This window comes from Phascolarctos cinereus, unplaced genomic scaffold (assembly GCF_003287225.1).
Source record: "Phascolarctos cinereus isolate Bilbo 61053 unplaced genomic scaffold, phaCin_HiC Scaffold_726;HRSCAF=1367, whole genome shotgun sequence".
NCBI classification, from domain to species: domain Eukaryota; kingdom Metazoa; phylum Chordata; class Mammalia; order Diprotodontia; family Phascolarctidae; genus Phascolarctos; species Phascolarctos cinereus.
Window position 1 is genome coordinate 155,609,620 of NW_027556098.1, and position 14,925 is coordinate 155,624,544.

At 35.7% G+C, this 14,925-nt stretch overlaps 1 protein-coding gene across 3 annotated transcripts in view; it reads left to right on the top strand.

The window, feature by feature from the left end:
* The first annotated feature begins 206 nt into the window (after window positions 1-206).
* The window catches only part of RAB3GAP1 (RAB3 GTPase activating protein catalytic subunit 1), a 96,620-nt gene continuing 81,901 nt past the window's right edge, over window positions 207-14,925 (top strand). For 2 of the 3 annotated variants that reach the window (XM_021009434.2, XM_021009435.2), the window contains exons 1-3: window positions 207-248; window positions 353-408; window positions 5,279-5,354. In XM_021009434.2, coding sequence (XP_020865093.1) covers window positions 231-248; window positions 353-408; window positions 5,279-5,354 — 150 coding nt within the window. In that variant the 5' untranslated portion in view covers window positions 207-230. Of the gene's footprint in view, window positions 249-352; window positions 409-5,276; window positions 5,355-8,819; window positions 8,933-14,925 lie in introns of those variants that run through there. The other variant, XM_021009436.2, reaches the window with a different exon arrangement.

Genomic DNA, 14,925 nt, shown 5'->3' on the forward strand with positions numbered 1-14,925 from the left:
GCCTCCAGGCCTGGGCAACCGTTTTGACAGCAAGCCCATCCATCCCGCCACAACGCAACTATTCTCCAAACTGCTAATTAGCCGGGGGGGGGGGCCCGTATCTGACCCCGTTCGCTTCCCTACCCGCCCCAGTGTGCCGCCCAGTCGCCCCCGCCCCCTTCCCGGCAGCCTTCGCGCCAGGTCTCTTCTCTCCCCGCTCCCCCCCCCCGGCCCTGGACAGCTTCCCCAAGATGGCGGCCGACAGTGAGGTGAGGCCTCTGCCCCCCCTGCCTCGGTCCCCTGCCCTTCCCCGAGTCCCCCAGGCTGTATCAGCTCCCCGGGGATCAACCTCTCTGTGTTTTTCTTCCCGCAGCCCGAGTCCGAGGTGTTTGAGATCACGGACTTCACCACCGCCTCCGAGTGGGAAAGGTGAGTGAGTCGCCGCTCCGGCCCCGCGGCTTCTCCGCGCCCTCCCTGCCCCCTAAGGCCACCCCCCACCCTTCTGGCCCTCCTGTTCCCCCTCCTTCCATCCCCTTTACCCCGCCCCAGGCTCCTCCCGGGCTGCCCCCTCCCCTCCTTTCAAACCCCACTCCACTCCTGACCTTGCTCCTCTGTACCCTACACCCCCTCCTCCCCAAACCCGCCTCTTTGCAGGCTGCTCCTCCCTCCTCCTCTCACCCCGTACACCCTCCTCTGCAAGCCTTTCTTCCTTCCAGCTGGGCCACTTTGGGAGTTAGAAGGAACTTCCTGTTTGGAATCTCACTTGTTACTTACATTACCTGGCGCAAGTCACTTAACCTCCCCGTTGTTTCATCTGCAAAAATGTGGAAATAACTAGATGCCTCTTAAGATTCCTTCGAGCCCGAAATCTCTTTGTGATCCTTCTTGCCTACCTCTATAGCCTCTCAATTAGCCCATAGCTCCCCTTGTTTTGACATTTGCAGTTTCGTAAATTACCCTGTGGCTATTTTATTTTTCATTCAAAACTCATTTTATTCAAATTTATAATCCCATATTGCTTTTCAGAGTGGTGTGTTGAGTGCTGAACTTTAAATCCAAACCCTTTGTGACCCAAGCAGGTTACTGCACCTCAGTTTCCTCGTCTATAATGGGGCTGTTAATTCTCATACTACCTGCCTCACAGAATTTTTGTGAAGAAAGTACTTTGTTAATTGTATATAATTGTTATTCTTATTTCCTTTTGGTATGCCTTTTGCAGGAGGAGGTGGACTTCTTCAGATGACTGTTGGATTTTTTTTTTCCCTTTCAGGGGATTCAGAATGACCTTAAAATCCTGCAGTCTTGCTTGCTGAATGCTTTCCTTTGATTTCAAGTTCTCATGCAGCTATGGATAAAGTACCTTTGTCCTTCCTGTTGCTGCTGCTGCTGCTGTTGGCTGTTGCTGCTCCTGGTCCTTTTGCTTTTGCTCATGTTAAATCCCAATAAACAGTTGGGACCTAACTCTTGTGTTACTGAAACATTTGGAAGGTTGATTTTGTGAGTAGCTTTCGTTTGGTTCAGGTTAGGGAATTTATCTGTTCCCTGTTACATATTTAAAAAAGGGGTTTTTTTTCCTTACTTGCTTTCAGTTTTAATCTTGATGCAACGTTTCTAGAACTGTTGGTTAGGAGAGAGGATGAAAATTACTGGTGAGCTGGCATTAGTCTTGAATCAAATGCTAATAATCTGTCCTAGAATGTTGTGTGGGATGCCTCCAAAATGGAAGTCAGAAAGACATCAGTCATTTATTGAGTTTTTATGGTATATCCGACCCACACTAAATAATATTGAGGGAAGAGAGAAGCACAAAGCATGATCTGTAGAATCAAAAGTGTATGATGTATTTGGAGAAATTAGAGTAAAATACAAATATTTCACTTTTTACTAATGCAAGTCATAACCCATGTGCAGTTCAGCAGGTGGTCTTTGAGACTCGATGTGGGTAAAAAATTCATTACCTTTTGAACAACCTGGTGATAAGTTAGTTTCTGAATTTAGCCAGGCTAATCCTCAGATCACAGGTAGACAGTGTCGTTATTGCTGTCCCCTGTCCCCCACCCCAGTAATCTTGCCTTTCCAGCTTGGGTAGAATCTGCTGGGGCATTTTTGTCCTTTGGAAAAAAAAATCCGGGGTCACTTCTGCATCATGTAGACCTTTAAGGAAAGAAAACGTATGCAGGAAGTTTAAACTATGGAGTGCTTAGTAGAAATGCAAAAAAAATGATTATGTGCAGCAGTTATTAGGAAAAAAAATGAAGATGAAACTTGAACAATGGATGAGATTTGGATAGGGAGAGGAGATGGAACCTGAGATTTGGATAGGGAGAGGAGATGGAACCTGAGATTTGGATAGGGAGAGGAGATGGAACCTGAGATTTGGGGAGCTGGGGTAATAAGGACACCTGCTTTACTGGAACAGAAGTTACCTTATTGGAGAGAAGTGATAAATAAAGTTGAATAGGGTAGAACTAGATTATAGAAGGTTTTTTAAACCATTTAAAGAATGTAGGCAATGGGAGTCTTTGCAGGTTTTTGATCTGTGCCATAATAGTATGAAAAAGGTGTTGTAGGGAGATTGTTTTGCAGTGATATGAAGATTACATTGGAGGAAGAAAGGAACTGGAGAGGTAAGGGCACCAGCTTCAAGAGGTTGTTGCATAACTGGAAACTGTGCCAGGCTGGTGGCAGGATAAATGGACTAGTGGGAAATGTATTTCCCTCAAATAGAATATGCCCTTCTTGAGTGTTGGGACTTTAATTTTTGTCTTTATGTTTGTGTTTGACACAAAGCAGGTACTTAAATGTTTGTGAAGTGAAGATTTGTTTACAGATTGGACATAGAATCTGGAAGTCTAAGGACTCAAAGATGCAGCCAAGGTTTCATGACTTGAATGGTGGTGCCATTGATGGAAAAATGTGATGGTTGGAAAGGCAACTTTTGGTAAAGGGCTAGAGAATGGAAAGATTTTAAGTTGAATTTAAAATGATGGAATATCCATGCCAAGTTGTCCCGGCCTGGAGGTAAAGATTTAGAAATGGAAATCACTTGTCATTTAAAAAGAATGAAAATATTTCCCCAAGAAAATATACTATAAATTGCCTTTTGCTGATTTATTAGACCATTTTGGTACTTATATAGAAAAAAACTAACCTTGTCTTAAAAGTATGGACATTAAGTTATGAGCTTATAGTAAGAAATTTGCTTTTGATTTTCATAGTGAAACTTAGCATAAAATTGAAATTTTTAAGTATTTAGGAAATGTATGTCCATTAAGAAGTAAAGACTTTTTTCTGTCCTTGAGATTAAGTTTTGAGTGATTATTTTCCTCTTAAAACTTATAGGGCTGGGCAGCTGGGTGGCTCAGTGGATAGAGGACTGGCCCTGTAGTCAGGAGGACCTGAGTTCAAATCCAGCCTCAGGCACTTGATACTTGCCGTGTGACCCTGGGCAAGTCACTTAACCCCATTGCCTAGGCCCCCTGCCAAAAAAAACCCCAAAACCTTATAGGGCATATATGCCTTAGAATTTAGCATAGTGCCTCAGACATTGTAGACACTTAACGCTTCTTGATTGATTGTTGAGTGTGTATTTTTTTAAAGGTTAAATAGAAGCACATACCTTCTTTTTAGGGGAAGAACTGAGGAAATTGTTTTTTATTTTTCTTTTCAGATATCTTGTTTTTGAAATTTATAGTCTACATTTTTCAGAAACTAAATATAGCTAGAATGATTATAAATGACATTTTAAAAGTTTTTACTGTTACTACATTTATTGATTTCCATACTATTAATTCTGATTCATTTTTCATTATTTTTATTTTGCATGCTTGTTAGTCTTTGTTTTGAAGGAAGTCAATTTATGTTTTTTCAGTTACCTGAATCATGAGCTTAGAATCAACATTAATCATGACCAATAATCTTTTCACAAGGAGACAACCACATTCTGGTGACAAACTAACCTAGAGCTTGTCATTCATTACTGCTTTATGTCAGAAATGCAGTCATATATATGTACGCACACATACAGAGTTCACTGGAGTAGAAAACTTGATGTCTTAAATTATAATTTTGTTCAGTTCTGTGCTTTTCTCAACAATAGATTTTAGCTCAATGCAGTATTGCATCATACATGTTCAATTAAAAAGCATTTATGTTTTTCTAAGCTTGGGCTTTTAGACTTTAACTTTTTTCAGGTCTCCATTGATGAAAGCATTTACTTTTTTCCTAATCTTATTCTTCATAATCATCATTTTGCTCCAGTTTTGTAAAGTAAATTTATTTACCGCCACTGATCTTTGGGTATTGAGAGCGATGTCCATTTGCTGGTATTGCTGGTATTGTGCTTGTTGCTGGTCAGAAATTAATACTAACTTCTGGAGATCTGGTTATTTAGTAGATAATTGAGGTTAGGTTAGGTAGTTCAGTGTTTAAATCCAAGGCATACATTTATTTTTTTAAATTGAAATTAGTTTAATTTGAATTGAAATTGAATTTTAAATTGAATTAGCTTTGTGAGGAACTGGTTGGGCCTGTTTGGCTAGACTGTAGAGTGTGGGAAGATAGGGCCAGATTGAAAAAAGGCTGTAGAAGCCAAACTGGAGTTTATATTTTATCCCAGAGGCAGTTAGCAATCTTTGGAGCTGGAGTAGGGAAGTGAGAGAGAATGACTTGTACTTAAGGAACACTTTGGCAGCTGTGTGGAGTACAGACTGGAGTAGGGGAAGACTTGAGGAGAGAAAACTAATTAGGCTATTTCAGTAATCCAGGTTAGAAGTGATGAGGTCCTAGTGTGTGTATGAATAGTGAGAAGAAAATAGATGCAAGAAAATTGTGGCTGTAGAAACACAAGATTTGGCAACTGACTTTACACACACACTGTCTCTCTCTCTCTCTCTCTCTCTCTCTCTCTCTCTCTCTCTCTCTCTCTCTCTCGCGCGCGCGCGCACGCACACACACACGTTAATTGTGAAGCTGAGAGATTAATAAGGGAGATCTCAGTAAATTGATCATTGCTTCCACAAAGATAAATAGATTATCCTTTCATTTTTGTTTCTATGAGAAAGGAATACTTTAGGTATGCTTAGCAATGTAGTAGAAACCAAGGGTCTAAGAATTAGTGGTTTAGGGGAATTTGTTTAATATCTTCATGCCCCATTTTCCTCATCCTTTAGTCAGTATAACAGGATTAGACTCTTTTAGGTAACTAAATGGTGTCTTAATTTAAGAATTCTTTCTCTTTTTAAAGCAGAGTTAAGTATTCTGGGTGACATGTTTGGAAAGTATTTTTTTTCCCTCCTAGGTTTATTTCAAAAGTTGAAGAAGTCTTGAATGATTGGAAACTAATTGGAAACTCAATGGGAAAGCCACTTGAAAAGGTCAGATTTGCTATTTGCCATATTAAAAAACACTTTTTAAATTGTCATTTGTCAAAATAATCCTTTGTATCTTTAAAGTTTAAGCTATTTAAAGTTATGTGTAATCTCCTCTAAACATTTTCTAATGGTAATTGATTATAGTCATATTTAAATCTCTAGCCAAAAAATACATGTTAAGTGCTTGTGAAACATTAAAAAAATAAAGTTTTATACAGAATGCAAGAGTTTGTGGGTGATTTTGTTTTTTCTTCCTTAACTTTCAATGTGGAGAAAAATAGTAAAGACTTCATTCCTCTGTTTTCTCTACTGGATATTAGGGATATATTCATCAGATATATTCATCATTAGTTTAATTAAATAAAGGCACTTAACAGTTTTGGGACTGAGCTTTTTGTTTGACTATTTATTCATTGACTGTTTTGATTTATTCAGACGTTTCTAGCTTTGTGACCCTGGCCAAGCAAACTTACTCTCTAAGCCTCAGTTTCTTCTTTTGTAAAATACAGATAATAATAGCACATAAGTCACAGAGTTGTGAGAATCAAGTGAAATAAAATACATAAAGTGCCTTATAAACCTTAAAGCTCTATGCATTCTCTTTTATGTGTATTTGAGAATGTGAGAATTAAAAACTGAGTTCTATGGTGGAAAAACTACTTTATAGAGGAGGTGAAGGGAGGGAGAAAATGTAGAACTGAAAATAAAATTTAAAAAAAAAACTTAAAAGTATTTAGCAGTCCACACCTCAGTTAAGAAGATGTGTAAGCAAAGCTAGGTTTTCTGCAGATCAATAACACCTTTTATAGCCAGAACAAAAGTTTGTTATAAAATTTTTATTTAATAGCAATAAGTAGAATTTAGATAGCCTTTCCTACCTTAAGTACTTTCTTTTTAGTATAATGTTTAAAATATATTTATTTTTAAGAAAAATTATATTAACATAGAGATTATTTAAACTATTATGAAAGAAAACTGCTTATATCTCCATGGAGATTTTAGCTGTTTGAACATCAGATAGATTTCCTAATAGAAGTAGATCAGACTACTTTAGATGCCTAGCCTCTTGGACAAATATCTTAAATGTAATAAATTAATATTCATGTTTTGATTATGAGGTTATTTTTAGTGCCTTATTGAGACTCTACTGCTTTAAGATGATGTAAAACTCTTTGAAAGCTTCAAATACTGCATTTCCTCTGTCACCATGTAAACTGGAGCAGAAAAATAGTACTTAGTAAAGAGCTTTAAATAATTTGAAGAATTGACCCTTTGGAAGCAGTTGGCCCTTTGGAACAAGTTTGGTTGACATGTGTAGAATAAGGTGGTGTGCCATAATGAATGTCTTCAAATTCTGGCATAAATTTTAAAATTTCCTTAAAACTCTACAATGTAAACCTAAGGTCAAATTTTAACTTTTTAAACACATTCGGAAAGTTTTAAGTGTGTACCAACAAAAGAGATCAAATTACATAAGACCATGGTGTGAATTGTAGACATTCATCACTTGTATTCAAGCAAAAGCAGAGAAAGACAAGTAGGATATTTGTAGGCTCTTTAATTATACTCAATACTATTTAGACCAAAGCTGCTTAACCTAGAGTCTATAGTCACCTGTATAGATTTCATGGAGTTTGGAATTGTAATGGGGAAAAAAATTAGTTCATTTTCAGTGACCTCTAGCTGAAATTTAGCCTTTCCTTCAATTATGAAATTTTTTTTTATTAACCATTCTGAGAAAGGGTCTGTAGATTTTACCAGACTGCCGAAAAGGTCCATGACAAAAAAGTTGAATACTGAATTAGATGCTTATGCTACTAAGACCAGTTCTGGGCTTCATAAATTGAGGGGATAATGGAAGACTCAGTGAAGTTTCAGAAAAGCATCATAAAGTTCATTGATGGATTGGAAAGGAAGGTCCACGGAGAAAAGATAGTAAAGTACCTCATATTCTAGAGCTAGAGAGAGACAGAGAGAGACACAGCCAGCAGAGGACATTGATTCTTATTCCTATTAAGGGTGAATTTAAAGAAAGTTTAACTTAAACTACAGTTTAATGGATTTAGGTTAGATAAAAGCTTATTTTGGAATTTTCCTCTCAAAATTATTAAAAAGGACAGACTCTCATCTGTCCATGATGGTATAAATATGGCCCTGGGTAAATTGAAACTAACCATTACAGATACCTTTCAGTCCTGTGGCTACATGATTTCATATATGTATATATAGTATACATATGTATATCTATATCTACATTTCTTTAAAGTAATTTTTATGAGCTGTTAAATCTGAAGTATGCAAAGGAGAGTCAGCTATGGTTGAGTCAATATTTCTACATTTTAAATATCACTGAAAAAATTTATAGGGAGAAAATAATATTAGGAAGATAACATGAATAAAAAGTTAAAATGAGTACATATTTTTCATACCCATTAAATGCATTGTGTTGATATTTGCCCTACAATTTAGAATCTCATAGAAATGATGACAGATTAAAAATAAATTTGAATTAGGTTTACCTAGCTTTGAGGAAACCCAAAAGTAAGTGACAAAGTAGAAAGTTAAGGGGATGATTAGTTGTGTTACAAAATAAATTTTTGTTCCTATAACTATAATCTACAAGAGGATTAGATGTTGGTTTATGGCTTATTTGACGTGGCTAGTGTATCATGAAGTAGAGAATTGGAGGATAGAAAAACTTGAAGAGCAATCAGAAGTAGAGATGATAAGAATCAAAGGGACAGCAGGATTAAGTTAAGTAGAGCTCTGTTGTGCAAATTGATTAAGCAATATGAATTTACTGTCATTTTTATTTATTTTACTCTTTTAAATAGTAACTAAAGCTTTGGCAAGCTAATTTCAGAGAAAAATTTGATCATGTCTGTTAATTTGCAGTGGATTTGTGGCAGCTAGGTAGCATAGTGGGCCTTGGAGTCAGGAATACTGGAGTTCAAATTCCACCTCACTTTTTAGCTGTGTGACCCTGGGGCAAGTAATTTATAACCCCTCTCTGCCTCAGTTTCTTCATCTGTGAAATGGAGACAATAATAGCATAGTGTTGTTGTGAGGATCAAATGAGACAATCATTTTAAAGCACTTAATAACACATTGCTGGTCACATAGTGCTATATAAATGTTAGCTATGATCACTGTTATTACTATTCCATGGCCATAAGTGTTGGTATTATAAACAGTTTGTTATAAAATTCTTAAAGAAAAACCTAGTTTAGAGAAACAGCACCTGTAATCTTAAGTATTTCCTTTAATGTTTTTAAAATGCTTTTTTTAAAAAGGAAACTTATATATCAACATAAATATTACTTAATGAACTTTTGCAAAATAAAACTATTTAGTGTTTCTGTAGATAATTTAGCTGTTTAAATAACTTCAAGTAGATTTTCTTCTGTATGGTGTTTTGCAGGTCCAGACCCATTTTACCTTTCCCCTTCTTGTTCTTCTCACTCTCAGTTCCTCTTCCATGTTTTGGAGCCATGTACCTTAAGGTGATCCAGTCCAGCCCTTTCATTTTACCTGTGAGGAAAGTGTCATAGAGATGAAGTAACTTTGTCTAAACTTGCAAGGTAATAATTGAACAAGTTAGGATTTGAGTTCAGGACTTCTGAGAGCCACAATGGAGGGCTAAACAGTTGGTGGTAGAGACTAAATATAGTAGTGTACTGAACTGTGCAGTGGTTCTTACACATGTGGGGTTGCAACCCACGGTTTAAGAAGCAGTGAAAAGGTCGCAAATGGAAAAAGTTTAAGAAGCTCTGGTAAAGTATAATTTAGTTTGTGAATTATTGCTCTGCTGCCCAAAGTAATTAATGTCTTTAGGAACTAGCTTACTTTGGGGATTCGTCTGGCCGAATAGTTTAGGTAGGTTAGGTTTTTCAGTGAGTCCATGATTAAGCACTTAAAGATCAGTTGATTTATATGGTATGATGCTGCTGAAATCAGTGTTCGTGATTTCACTTTCACCTGTGAAGACTGCAGCCCTGCCATTTCTTTTCATCCTTTTAGATTTTTGTCTCTGTACTTGTTCCCTGTCAATTGAATTTTGGCAGTTTTATTTTTTTGTCTGTTGTTTTCCCAGTAGCATAGTATCCAATGTATAGTAGGTGCTCAATCAGTGCTTTCTGAAATGATGAATTCTTGCCTTTCCATAAATCTATTGGAGTTTGTCCAAGTAATATACTGGAAGTTTTCCTCCCATTATTTTCATTTCTCAAATGTACCGCTTGGACTGTCTCATTCTTCCTACATAACTGGTCATTTCCCTTTTCAGTCATAGAGGTTCTTGATAATTTCTTAAGGTGTTCTTCAAAGGTGGACCATCTATATATAATAGACATATGTAATAGACACTTAAATTTTTAAAAAACATACATAGTGGGAGACCTAATAAGGTTATTTTCTTTTTCTAAAACATGCTGTAAAAGTGACATAGTCCTCTTTGGTCCGATGTGTTTTAAAATCAGTATTTTGTGCTGAAACATTTTTGCATTTTGATTTCATTAAAAACAATGGTAGGCAATGCTTTATTTCCTTATGACTTTTATTTTCCACTTTTGGCTTTCATTTTCTACATTTTGTTTGGTAAGAATATTATACTGAATTTTATATTCAGGGCAGTGGTTTGTATTCTACTAGATGGCTGTTATAGTCCCTTCCAATTTCCAAATTATCTGATTCCATTTGTGAGTGAGTTTTTTGGAACTTGGGATAAATTTTTCCAATGTTAAAAATGATGTTTAGGTTAGGCTACAAAAATATGTTTCACCTATGCAAGCAGTCCATAACTTAAAAACATTTCTTACAAAAGAATAGTTAATCTACCTGGGAATTCACCTCCCTGACTGGTATAACCAAAAAATACTGTCCTTTCCCTGTTGCTGTCTATTTCCTTTTACTTCCTTTCTGCCAAAATTAATCCAACTCTCTGTTAGAGCTATTACCCTTCACACTCACTAGTGGCTGGAGCTGATCCTGGCTTGCTGTCAAAATTGACCCCCTTAATTTCCAGGTCTTTGCCACACACGCAAAGAAAGGAGCTGCTGTGTTTTTGTATGTGTAGGTATTTTGCTCCCCCTCTGATCTTTTTTGAGGTATAGGCTTAATAGTGATATCCTTGTATTCTCCCTACTTTTATCCTTCCAAGAAAGCTGTCTGGAACTGGAAGAATCCCAGCTCCAATTGCTGAGGCTATAGCAGAAGGAAATGTGATTCTGGAATTGGAAGTTGGTGTTTGTAATAGAAATGGATCTTGTATTGTCAAAAGCTTTGTCTTCATCTTTTGATATAATCACTTTTTTGGTTATCTTGTTATTCATATGGTTGGCTAAGTTCATTGTTTTCCTAATATTAAATTAATCCTGAATTCCTGGTGTGAACCCATCCTGGTCACAGTGTGTGATCTTTGTGATATGTTGTTTTAATCTCTTTAGCTAATATTTTATTTAAAATTTTGCATCTGTGTTCATTACAAATCAATAGTTTTCTTCCCTGGTTTATGAATAAAGACTGTATCTGTATCATAGAAGGAAATTTGGTAGGATCTCTTTTTTTGCCATTTTTGCAAACAATTTATGTACTATAAGGACTCTTTGAATGTTGTATAGAATTCACTTGTAAATCCATCTGGTCCCGGTTTTTTTTTTTAATAAGCTAGAATCCTTTCCAATAAATTCACAGGTGGGGCAGCTAGGTGTCGCAGTGGATAGGGCACCGGCCCTGAAGTCAGGATGATCTGAGTTCAAATCTGGCCTCAGACCAAACACTTGACACTTACTAACTGTGTGACCCTGGGCAAGTCACTTAACCCCAATTGCCTAAAAGCAAAAACAAACAAACAGAAAAAACCCCAATAAATTCACAGGTGAAATAAGGATATTCCTTATCACCTCTTTTGTTTGATATAGTACAAGAAATGCTAGCTGTAGTAATAAGAAAAGAAAAAGGAAATGAAGGAATAACCATGGGTAAAGATGATAGCAAAATTATCACTTTTGGCAAATAAGATGGAATACTTAAAGAATACGAAATGGGCAACTAAAGTTAACTAAAGTAATAGCTTCCTCAGACTTGTGTGTTATAATGGAAATCTACACAGATTATTAGCATTTCTATGTAATGCCAATAAAACTAGCTGGAAGAAATAAAAAGAGAAACTTGATTTAAAATTATTACAGGAAATATAAAATACTTGGGAGTCTACTTTCCAAGGTAAGTACAAGAACTGTGTTAATAGAAGTATAGTCAACCATTTACAGAAAGGCATAAATTAATGGAAAAATATTAATTGGTTATGGGTAGGATGACCCTGTATAATAAAAATGACAGTATTGCCTCAGTTAATTTGCTTTTTCAATGCCATACCAAACTACCAAAGAATTTCTTTATAGAACTAAGAAAAGTAATATATTTATATGGATTTTAAAAATCAAGAATATCAAGAGAAATAATGAAAAGAAATGGAAAGGGAGCCTAGTAGTGCCAGCTGTGAAACTACACTGTTGTTCAGTTGTTTTGTCACATCCGACTCTTTGTGACCCTGTGGACCTTAGCACACCAGGCCCTTCTATCATCCACTATCTCCCAAATTCTGTCCAAGCACATATTCATTGCACCAAACTATACTACAAAGCAATAATTATTCAAAGAATTGGTACTCGTTAAAAATAGATTGATGCAGTGGAACAGATTAAGTATACCACTTACAGAAGCAAATATGTCTAATACCTTAGTATTTACTTAAACACAAAGACACCAGCTACTAGGATGAAGACTCACTTTTTGACAAAAACTGCTGGGAAAATTGGACAGCGATGTTTAGATTTAGACCAATAATACCTCACACTTATTCTAAGATAAGCTCCAAATGGATACATAAAAGGTCACGTCACAAATTAGAGAAACAAGGGAAAAGCTATCTATTAGATCTTTGGATAGGAGAAAAGTTCTTGACCAAACAAAGGATTGAGAGGATCACAGATAAAATGGATAATTGTGATTACATTTTGTACAAACAAATCTAGCAAAGCCAAGATTGAAAGGGATATAGTTAACTAGGAAAAAAAATCTTTGCAGCAAGTTTCTCTGATAAAGGTCTCTCATTTCCAAGATTATTTAAGGAACAGATTCAGTTATATGAGAAAAATAGCCATTCCTCAGTTGATGAATGGAAGAATATGAACTCAAGGACAGAAACCCAGATGATAGCTATATAAAAAAATACTTCCAATCATAATCAGAGAAACAAATTAAAATCAGTTCTGAGATCCAGCCTCACATACATCGGAGTGGCAAAGAAATTTTGGAAGGGCTATGGGAAAACACACATTGATGCACTTTTTGGTGGTACTGTGAATGGATATGTCCATCTGATAAAGCAGTTTGTAATTATACACTAAAAGTTACTAAAGAGTGCATGTCTTTTATTTCATCTGTATTACTGCTAGACCTGTACCCGAAAGAGATCAAATAAAGAAGAAACTGCCCTTTATGTACAAAAATATTTATAACAATTCTTTTTGTAGTGGCAAAAAAACCCCAAAACTGGAAACTATAGGGATGCCTGTCAATTCAAGAATGGCCAAATAAATTGTGGTATATGAATATGATGGGATGCTATTATACTGTAAGAAATGATGAAAGAGCTAATTATTAAAAGACTTAAATTTATGTGAACTGATGCAGAATGAAATAAGCAAAAGACCAATTCATATTATAACATCAATATAAAAATGATTTCAAAATCTTTCATAAACTGACAAAGAATGAAATGAGCAGAACCAAGAGAGCAATTTATGCAACATCACTAAAATAAACAATATTGAAAGCTGTAAGAACTATGGTCAGTACAAAGATCTTTCATGATTCCAGAACTGATTATGAAAACATGATAATACATTATAGAGGTGACATTTAGAGTATAGGAGACACATGTACATGTGCACACACAGCCATTGAGAGAATTAGTTTTACTTGACTGGATATTTGTTAAAAGAAAAAAATTTAATGGGTTAGGGAAGTAGGAGAGAAAGAAAATAGATTTCTGTTAATTAAAAAATAGATTGAGGGTTTACTCCTGATATAGAATGTGTGCACTTTCAGATGAGATCGTTTTATCAGTAGTTTTACTCGTTTTATTTTGTTATGAGGCCTCTCAAAATGTGGGATTAATCTGTAAATATTTGTAAAGGTAAAATCAAAACATTAATAAAATTTTTAAAAAAAGAATTACAAATTGGCAATCCTCAATTCTTTTGTAGTAACTGTATTAAAAAAGATATTTCGTTTCTGTAGTAATATTAATGCCATTATATTTAGCTACATGAGCTAAATAGGATTTGTAGCCTAACCTGAGAACTTAACTTGGAGAAAGTCCAAATTTCAGATAGCTGATTTTCTGATTAACTTTCAGAACAGAGCATTTTTGAAGTTAGTTAGAGGGTAGACATGTGGGACAGAGAAGAAGAATGAGAAGAAAAGCTTCCTTTTTCCCAGTAGCAAGGTTCAGTGTTACCAAAATTTAATTCAGTGACAACTTGAGTCTTTCTCTGCCCTAGCTACTGTAATCTTTTTTTTCTTCCACTCAAAATGCCATTTTCTCAGGGCTGATGATCTCTTCTAGTTGTTAGGAAAGTTTTCTAATAAAACTAATTTATACAAAGGTATTATGTATGGCAGCTGCTTAACTTCAGGAGAGAATTTAATAACAGGATCAACCTCTTGTTAACCCCAATAAATCTGATAGAACTTTTCACATGTAACAAAAATAAAGTAAAAAATTGAGACTAATGAGAAATAATTTGGGGTACAGAGGCTATCAAATAATCTTGGGATGATAGGATTTAAAACTGGGAAAGAACCTTAGAAATTATCAAATTAAAGAATCTTAGAATTACAAGGGAACTCGGATGTAGTCTACTCCAACCCATACCTGCAAAAATGTCCTGTATGTAATATGCAAGACAAATTGTCATCCAGTTTGAAGACCTGTAAAGAGATGTTCCAAACTTGAACCATCAATGGTAACTCTTTGGTTCCAGCCATGTAACCAGTTCCAAATCGTTTTTATACTATTGTCCAGGACACACGTTACCTTTTCTGTAAGAATAGGATGAGAGATTTTCTGAAATACTATGTAAAAATTGAGCTAAACTATCTCTTCTGGTATTACTTTGAACTGCCAGTTTAATAACAAAAGAGCCGCCAAAAATGAAATGGGGTTAAATTGGCATAACCATTTATTGATTAAGCCATATTGGCCCTCTATGATGACTAGGTGTTTTATAATGCATTCTAGATTTCTGCTAGGAATCAAAGTTAAGTCCACTGGCATATAGTTTAAAGATGAGCTGGAATGCAATTATCTTGACTCTAGCCTTAATGCTTCATTATATTTTACTGACTGGCCTTATTTGATATTTGATTGACAAGAGGAAAACTCCTCAGGATTCTTTTATTTTTCCGTGTTTTCACTTCTGAACCTAGAGTTTTCTCAAAAGTCTTAGGGTTTTTCACTACTTGGCCTTTGTTTACCCCACTACCTTCCCAGCAGCACCACTGTGTA